The sequence below is a fragment of the Protomyctophum bolini genome, assembly GCF_963924005.1.
Source record: "Protomyctophum bolini genome assembly, chromosome: 8".
NCBI classification, from domain to species: domain Eukaryota; kingdom Metazoa; phylum Chordata; class Actinopteri; order Myctophiformes; family Myctophidae; genus Protomyctophum; species Protomyctophum bolini.
This window is the reverse complement of record NC_137869.1, coordinates 33,137,253-33,147,252: the sequence shown is the minus strand read 5'-3', so window position 1 is coordinate 33,147,252 and position 10,000 is coordinate 33,137,253. Positions and strand designations below refer to the sequence as shown.

Genomic DNA, 10,000 nt, shown 5'->3' with positions numbered 1-10,000 from the left:
CAAAATACTGTCATGGGCCGGCTGAAATTCGTCAGCAGCACCCGTCGACCTGCTAATGAAAAGCTATTGAAGTTTAAATTTGAAGCTACACGATTTCGGCTTGACAGCAACAAAATTTCTCCCAAAATAAATTCCAATCATCTGCTCTCTGTTTGAGGTGCTGTAGATTTGTTGTTGATGACTCTGCACCTCTCGTACAAGGACTTCACTAATTACATTTCTGAGCCTTTTCTGCCACGACACTGTGTAACAGTAACTGTGTTTGTTATTCGCAATAAGGTTCTTGCGAATAACATCCTGAATGGAAACACCTCGAAATGCAAAAACACTTTTGTGCTTGCAGGGGGTGGATTTTGGCCTGTATTGAAAAAAGCAAATGCGCAAATGGGGTATGGAAACGTTTTAAGCATTGAACTCGCATTATATCGCTTTTGAACAGTTGGAAAATAAATTAAAAAAACGATGGGGAAGCAGTGGAGTGAACGGTGGGGGGTAGGAGGGAGTGATGTTGTCGATAAATATAAGGTCCCAATACTATAACTGTCCGATAAATAATCGTGTAGTGTAGTGTCTTCAAAGATCCCATCTGAAGTCTGAATCCTCCCGAGTTGATCGGGGCGCTCCGATCATTTTACGCACGCACGCACACACACACACACACACACACACGCACACACGCACGCACGCACGCACGCACGCACGCACACACACACACACACACACACACACACACACACACACACACACACACACACACACACACACACACACACACAAACTTTTATATAACCTGCCTGCCTGTCTGGCGCATCAATCAATGGTGTGAATTGCGTGATCGTGGACGTGGATTACTTTACTTATTCATCAAGGTGAAAAGGTCTGTCGAGGCATTGCCTATATAGGCTATACTTTATTATCTATATAGTTTCACGGGTAGGCCTATGGGCTTGAAGTTGAATGTCCCTTAAATAGAAAGTCAGGAAATGAAATTACTTTAATATTTAGGGTTCGATGAACTTCAATATAGTCTTACCAGCGCTATATAGTGCTAGTTTAATATAATTAAATTATGAGGAACCGGACAAAAACTTGTCCCCGGACAGCCTTTGCACAGCATAAAGGACTTGTAGCCCAATCGCCAACCAGGCAGTCCTTGTATTATATTTTTGTGTAGCCTAAAAGAATATCAAAAAGTTAAATAAATGTCAAATTGCATGCGACTCACTGTACTGGCAAAATAGTGCCACCTAGGCCTACTGCTTATTTCATGAACTTATTTTGTATCTCATGATTCGCATTATTATCAGTGGACGGAAACAACCGACAATGCGCTTTTCTTTTTTCGAATGAATGAACTAGATACGCTTCCTATTTTTGCAAAGGCTTAATGGAACTGCACCAGAATGTTATGTATGCGGCCGCTGTGTTAATGGAACTGCACCAGAATGTTATGTATGCGTCTGCTGTGTTAATGGAACTGCACCAGAATGTTATGTATGCGGCTGCTGTGTTGATGGAACTGCACCAGAATGTTATGTATGTGGCTGCTGTGTTAATGGAATTGCACCAGAATGTTATGTATGCGGCCGCTGTGTTAATGGAACTGCACCAGAATGTTATGTATGCGGCCGCTGTGTTAATGGAACTGCACCAGAATGTTATGTATGTGGTTGCTGTGTTAATGGAACTGCACCAGAATGTTATGTATGCGGCCGCTGTGTTAATGGAACTGCACCAGAATGTTATGTATGCGGCTGCTGTGTTAATGGAACTGCACCAGAATGTTATGTATGCGGCCGCTGTGTTAATGGAACTGCACCAGAATGTTATGTATGCGGCCGCTGTGTTAATGGAACTGCACCAGAATGATATGTATGTGGTTGCTGTGTTAATGGAACTGCACCAGAATGTTATGTATGCGGCTGCTGTGTTAATGGAACTGCACCAGAATGTTATGTATGCGGCCGCTGTGTTAATGGAACTGCACCAGAATGTTATGTATGCGGCTGCTGTGTTAAGTGGTCACATGGGTGGTTTTAAAAAGGAATCACGTGGGCCCTGATACAGAAAAGGTCGGGACTGCAATTCTCCAGAATTGCAGTCCCGATGGTGGTGGTTCCTAAAAACCACACTATCTCAGATTCTGGATATAACGTAATACCTGCAATTTAATCGAAACTCATTGGATACGGAATACGCTACAATGTTAAGAACTATATTTCAGTATAAAGGAGCTATAAATCTGTTCAGTCATGAGTACTGAGTTCAGCCAAATGATCATTTATCCCAAACTCTGAAATGCTCTGAAATTAGACTTGGGCAAGATTAACAATGCAGCACATTCATTTTAAATTATTAAATTGTAAATTATAGTTACATTGCCATTTTGCAGAGACGCGGCGTGCATGCAGCATGTGTGCTCGCGTACACTATACACACACAGGCTGTGTAAGGTCGTGTGACAGGAGGAATACACAGGAGCTTTGTGTCCGTGCACCAGGGCCCCTCTGGAGTGTAAATGATGATATTCATAACCATTCGACATCCTGCTGCAGGGGTTTCAAACAGACAGCTTAGAGTAGACCCAGGCTATAGAGCCTGGAAGCTTATACAGTACCACACAGGATATTACATCTATATTGGCGTTTAATGCCAGAGAATGCAAGGTATCATATAGGCCTTGCTAATGCTTTAGCGTTGCATTTCTCTTGTAGAAAAGGTCAGTACCCGAGTCAATGGGTTATTTTTTTGTCATTCATATTGAAGACCAGGGTCGTATCGTTTTTTTGTAATTCACCTGTGGTATTGAAGACCATGAGTGTAGGAGCCATGAATTGGTTTATTATGGTGTTTATGTTTGGTTATGCACTCTATATAGCTGCAGGACAAGGTCTATGAATGTGCTTTATTGGTTTATTATGGTGTTTATGTTTGGTTATGTACTGTATATAGCTGGTCAAGGTCAATGGTGCTGGTTATGTGGATGATTGAGTGACGGGCATATAGGGGCAGACCTGGTTACCTCAAAAGCATCACCTGTTCACCTGCTGAGAACACAGAGAGAGGGGGGGGGGGGGGGGCTACTTTTTGTTGACCACTTTATACCACTTCTGTTGCTTTACATTTGAGCACCCTTTAATGATTTATTTATGTTGCTGTAACCGTAGAACACTAAACACGGGTGATTTATTTATGTTGCTGTAACCGTAGAACACTAAACACACCCTTTAATAATGTATTTATGTTGCTGTAAATGTAGAACACTAAACATGGGTGATTTATTTATGTTGCTGTAACCGTAGAACATAAACACGGGTGATTTTCTCCCTGACCATTGTTTTTGTAATTTGTGTAGACTATAGTAATTGTCACACTTTATTTTCCGTTGTTTGTTTCTAGAACAACCCCACAGTTTGCCGGACTACTTGTCCCACAGTTTGCCGGACTACTTGTCCCACAGTTTTGCCGGCACGCACTTGAGCCATTATGTCTAATTGACCGGTTTCATCGGGAATCGTGTGCTTGTAAAATAAATGTTGTATAGTTTAATTGATATTAATTTATTTGTGCATTACATTTCCCTATTCACATGAATGAGAAAATGCGAGAACTCACATTCAATATATATTTTTCTCTGACACCGTAAGGGCTATAGTTAAAAAACTTGGAGGCGAGGTTCATAATAATTACTAAAATTAATTAACATATAATTTCATCGGTCGGCCTCATGGTGGCACTATGACAGCCCACTTTACGTTTTGGCCTATAACTCTTGAACCGTAGGTCACAATCAAAATGTATTTTTACTTCTTTTTTTACTTTGGCTCATGATGCATCTCCCCATATAGGCCACGCCCATTTGCGTCAGGATAGATTTTCCGCCATTTTGAATTTTCTTCAAAACTCATTTTTCAATCGTCCACCTACGGATTTTGTCCAAATCTCACAAAAATTGGTACACATGATCTCTGGATCTATCCGAACAGAATTTTGATAGTCCGTATCGTTCGGCCGCAATCATCGTCCGAAGTAGTGGGAGGGTCGCGGGTAGTTTAGTCAACACAGAGCCAAAAGCAATTCCATTTCCATCTATAGGGGGCACCGCAAATGCAAACAGAAGAGTAGCTCAAGTTGCCATGTGTTGCTGTACTTCAATATATTTTGATGAGAAATATTTTTATGGAATATTTTACAGTGGGTAAAATATATTTTTACCCACTGTATGTGGTTGATGGTGTAACAAAAGTTTTCTAGGGTTAATAAAACCCCTTAAACGTATTGTTTAGGATTCCAGCAAATATTCCTTTTGTTTGAGGAGCGCATCAGACAATATGGCCAATATCATCGACCTCTCAGCGACTTATTTAGTTTAGTCTCCTCCTGCAGGGGCATATCGTTATTTTATTCTATACAACTGTGAGTTAATTGCTGTTAATGTGTGTGATGGGATGGCGCATGTACATTGTACACATACTGTACATATGCCTGTGTGTCCGTACACTGTTAAAGTGTAATTTAAGTGTTAACTTAACTCAGTGTACAAATGAATAATAGATCAATAACAAATTAATTATGTATATTTGCATGCCAATCTGAGGTTTTGACCCCGCCTCCTCTCTCCTGACCCCTCCTTCTTCCAGGAGCGTCTGCTAATGAGCCTGCTGCCCAGGAATGTTGCCATGGAAATGAAGGAGGACTTCCTGAAGCCGCCGGAGAGGATCTTTCACAAGATCTACATCCAGCGTCATGACAACGTCAGGTATGGAGTGTCATGACAACAGTGGGGGTTAGGTGGATGTGTGTGTGTGTGCGTGTGCGTGTGCGTGTGCGTGTGCGTGTGCGTGTGCGTGTGCGTGTGTGTGTGTGTGTGTGTGTGTGTGTGTGTGTGTGTGAGAGAGAGAGACGGGGTACTATTTTGATCCAGGTGTCACCCTGCTGTGACGTCAAGGTCAGAAAGAGAGCTGACGATCAGCCTTCATTTAATGCAGAGGCAATCAGGATTAGAGAGACAAGAGACAGCTGTTGTCATCGTGCATGTTGGTCATCACATAGTAGTAGAACCGGACCAGACGAACAGAGAGGTTTCCTGGTAGAATGTGGAAGTCTCTTTTGTGCAGAACCGATCACGTGGGGTCATGTCACAGGGAGCAAACAATAATAGGCTATACCTTATAGCCCCCCCCCCCCCCCCCCCCCTGCTATTCATTTCAATGGAAGTTGCTCAGTGGCGCTTTGAAGTACCCTATACTTCCAAATTTTGGTTGGCAAGTGCTAACATTAATGTTAAACCCCAGCTGCACGGGGTTCGTGCTAAATGCACGGGCCCACCTGCAGTTCCAGCTCTGACCACTACATCTTTTCTGCCTTTCTGGGAGCTTGGTTGCCACCCTGCCTTTTCAATGTAAAGTGCAAACATGGCCGCCATGTAAATGTGCACTATGGTAGTCTGTTCTAGCCCCAACTGTGATTGAGCCACACTAGCAACTTAGGCCAAAACTTAACCTGTGCAAGCACACCAATCGTATTCTGGCAGAGTTTTCCAGTGCAGAGAACAAATTCTCAGAATTGTGTAATGTCTTGATTTTCACATATCAGTGAGCACTCTAACTTATGTCTCGGCTTGTGTTGGATACAATGTTTAGGAAGCGCATTTGTGACCATTGCGCTATGTCACGGTTAAGGACCCAAGTGCAGACGACCAGATGCAGGGCAGGTTTAATACAATTATTCTTTCAATAATGCATGACGAACAAGGCTTGCAGGCAGAGGTCAATAGCAGCACAGCAGACTAGACTAGGAACACAGAACACAATACAGATACTAAGATGAGACTCGGGCACTAGAAACATGGAACACAATACAGGAACTGATATAGGACTCAGGCACTATAGGAACACAGAATACTGTACAATAGAAACATACTGAATGCACAGACATTGGCTAGGCCCTAGCCGCTAGGGAGCTAATGCAGTAACGAAAGGTAACACTTTAAAAAATCTGGTGAAGAAACCACTGGGCATACAATTCAATCCAATTCAAAGGGCTTTATTGGCATGCGAAAGCATACATTTACATTGCCAAAGCAAAGGCATACATGATATAAACAAAAAATAATGAAGACAAGAAACAGTTACACCTAGGGAGAGACACAGCACAAGGAAATAACATGGCGGGAGCGAGGTAAGGACAGTAATATACTGTAGCTTATGACCTTATTAAGGTCATGATGGGGAATTGAACAAGATGAGCAATTAGGGGGGAATGTACAATATTGCCTGGTATAGGAATGCATATCAGGGAGTAAATAAAGGTTCCATATCATGGACTATAGTTTTAAAATGTAATGAAAAATACATGTTGCTCGTAAGCGTTTGTGAAATTGTGCTTTATATTGTAGCTACATGCGGCACACTCAAAATGGAATGGGGGGTACCAGCATCTTCATTCTCTGTACAACTGACTCCATTGAACAGGGTCTGAAGCCAATATTAGAAAGCGTGGGAACATAGGCTGCATGGGCCAACTGTTGAATTCATTGCATTGAAAAGAGGCAATAAAGAGAATGGGAGAGACGTATCAGCCAGTGCTGAATGCGGGGGTGGAGGGCTAGGGACGGGAGCGTGTCAACAGCACTCCTGTCAAGAGGATATCCTCTCCACTCTGTCTGTGTCTCTCTCTCTCTCTTGGAACAGCCAGCAGGGTTCACTCACAGGGCTGGGTATCTATTGGACTGAATAACTAAATTCAGTGGAACTTAAATAGTGATGTCGTTGCTAATGTCAGTCAGTCAGACAGACAGACAGACAGACAGACAGACAGACAGACAGACAGACAGACAGACAGACAGACAGACAGACAGACAGACAGACAATATTTCAACTCAGCAAGCAGAAACGCCACGTGAATGCACTTAGACGTAAATAGACATTTGTCACGCCATGCTTGTTTTCCAAAAATGCAGCGCTCCCACATATTTGTGGCCAAAGTCACATCGCTGCTTTCGTTCAAAATGTTTGCTTTGTGTGCGTGCATGTGTCTCACTCGGACACACGATATCGGTCCCTTATTGGCCAAGGGTTCCCACCGACAAATGCAGATTTGTTCACACACATATGACCGTTCATTGTCAATGGCATTTTTTGTTTGTTCAGACAACACAAACATTAAAGCTGTATAGGGCTAGAGTCCCTCAAAAAACATAGGCTCAGGAAAAAACTTACTGATGCCCCTTTGTCAGCCAGCATCCAGCCTGCCAGTCAGTCACCCCCACACACACAGAGCAAAAACATGAGCTTTATGTGCCAAGCAGGTTGCAGTGACATCCCCTGATCTTGGCTGCTTTTGATGTGGCCCAGGGGATCGGCTGTCTTTCTGCTACCGCCTGCCCACGCCTCCCCCTCCCCTACTTTCACCGACACAATGCAAAAGAAAAAAGAAACCCAGAAAGAGAGCAAGATCCGCACCAAAGGCCAACCCCATTCAAAGACAAATCACAAGACACTACTACAGTGCTCTCTGGTTGAGATTGTCGTGATCACGGCTTTGCATATATCAACCCCCCACAGCAACTACCATGCCGACTAACTAGTGAATGCTGTGCTACTGTTATGATGTGGGGGTGGGTAGTGCAGTGGGGGGTGCCTCTTCAAAGAATTGCTCATTCAGAGTCTCACGCGTGTATGATATGGTGTGTAGTGAATTCAGTTTTATTTATTTATTATTATTTATTTATTTTGCTTGACTGTGTGGAGCAAATAAGATCCATAACAACTTGTTCTGTTGCCATCTGGCCTGCCCACAGGCGAGTAGCCGAGGGGCTAAATAGCTTTCAACACCTTCCTCAAGCCTGCCAACGCTAGCCAACTGCTGACAATATAGTACTGTTAATTGATTTAGTGGCTGGCCCTACAGACACAATGACTTATCTGGAATTGGTAATGACATCTGGAAACGATTGCTACTACCAGTGATTAGTTGATGTTTTTTTCTCTCTCACTCTCTTTTTTTCTGTCTTTGAGTGTGTGTGTGTGTGTGTGTGTGTGTGTGTGTGTGTGTGTGTGTGTGTGTGTGTGTGTGTGTGTGTGTGTGTGTGTGTGTGTGTGTGTGTGTGTGTCTTCTATAAGCAATGCTCACTTTGTTCTCATTGTCCGACTTGATCACAGAACCGATTTGCGTGATGTTTGGCCAAAATCAAACAATGTGTTTTGCAAAAATGTGAGTCCCAGGTCTCACAGTATTCAAATGTGTGCACCTCAACTGCCCTCCATACCTGAAACAGTCACTGGTACATCTCCATACCCACTTAGAAATACTCAACATCCCTACTTTTCTATTCCCAGAAGAATATTCTCTGAATCCGGACGCAGGTCATTCCATTACAAAGCCCCATTTGACTGGAACAACCTTCCCCTTTCTCTCAGATCTGTGACCTCTCCCGGCCGCTTCAGGACTTCTCTGTATTCACACCTCAAAACAACCTGTTCAACCTGTTCATGCTACTAACACTGCCCATACTGCTGTTTACCTCTGACCCCTGTTTCAAATCACTGTACTGTACTAGTCTCAATATGCTTGTCCAAGAAGAGTTGGGGGATGGGGGAGTGGGTGGGAGAGAATGAGCAAGCAAACTGTATCTGTACATGTCTGTATTGTCTATTGTCCACTGTCTATTTGTGTAACTGCACTGTACTGTATGTAATGTTTTTCCCTGTATACGGGACCCACTCTAAAATGAGATGCTGCATCTCAAGGGGCTATCCTTTCAATAAATTCTGACCAATAAATTCTGACAGTGAAACAATTAGAGCATCAATGCTGTAAGGGTATATACTGTAGACACATATTGATGCTCTACCCTTTCAGGCGTCTTTTAAAAACAATGAACTGTCACAACTCAGCTTAGCCCATTTCTTGACATGGGCAATTCAAATCACTTCTCCCCCCTCTCCCCCTCTCCCCCCTCTCCCTCCCTATATCTCTCTTTTTGCAGCATTCTGTTTGCAGACATTGTGGGATTCACCAGCTTGGCATCCCAGTGTACTGCTCAGGAGCTCGTCAAGCTCCTCAATGAACTCTTCGGGAAGTTTGATGAGCTGGCTACAGTAAGTGTTCCTCCTTCCTTCCACTGCACTGCATAGAACACTGAAATGGTCCTGGTAGGGGTGTGGAGTAGGGCCCAAATGGTCAGGGTAGGGGGGTGGAGTAGGGCCCAAATGCAGGACAGGTAGGGGTGTGGAGTATAGGGCCCAAATGCAGGACAGGTAGGGGTGTGGAGTATAGGGCCCAAATGCAGGACAGGTAGGGGTGTGGAGTATAGGGCCCAAATGCAGGACAGGTAGGTGTGTGGAGTAGAGCCCAAATGCAGGACAGGTAGGGGTGTGGAGTAGGGCCCAAATGCAGGACAGGTAGGGGTGTGGAGTATAGGGCCCAAATGCAGGACAGGTAGGGGTGTGGAGTATAGGGCCCAAATGCAGGACAGGTAGGGGTGTGGAGTATAGGGCCCAAATGCAGGACAGGTAGGGGTGTGGAGTATAGGGCCCAAATGCAGGACAGGTAGGGGTGTGGAGTATAGGGCCCAAATGCAGGACAGGTAGGGGTGTGGAGTAGGGCCCAAATGCAGGACAGGTAGGGGTGTGGAGTATAGGGCCCAAATGCAGGACAGGTAGGGGTGTGGAGTATAGGGCCCAAATGCAGGACAGGTAGGCAGGCAAGGTTCCATAAAAATAAAATAATTAATAACCAACAATATGCTGACAAATCATGAACTCAAAGTGGCAAGGTATAATGCAGAAGGCTCATAGACTAACCACTGCACGATAGTGACAGAAACCTAACTAGACACAGGTGAACTCAAGCACAATGAACACATATAGGCTGGGGCAAACAGGACACAGGTGAGGGTTAAATCAGGGTGGTTAGACAAGACAGGTAACAGCTATACAAGGGCAAATCATAACGCACAGGAACACTACAAGTTATACAACAGGTCGTTTCGAGGGAA

General features: G+C 44.0%; 1 protein-coding gene across 2 annotated transcripts in view; it reads left to right on the top strand.

Annotated features, from left to right (window-relative positions):
* adcy1a (adenylate cyclase 1a) overlaps positions 1-10,000 on the top strand; it is a gene marked incomplete at both ends in the record, with an annotated part of 53,122 nt that overhangs the window by 6,124 nt on the left and 36,998 nt on the right. For both annotated transcript variants that reach the window (XM_080769956.1, XM_080769955.1), the window contains 2 exons: positions 4,641-4,759; positions 8,990-9,101. In XM_080769956.1, coding sequence (XP_080626082.1) covers positions 4,641-4,759; positions 8,990-9,101 — 231 coding nt within the window. The remainder of the gene's footprint in view (positions 1-4,640; positions 4,760-8,989; positions 9,102-10,000) is intronic.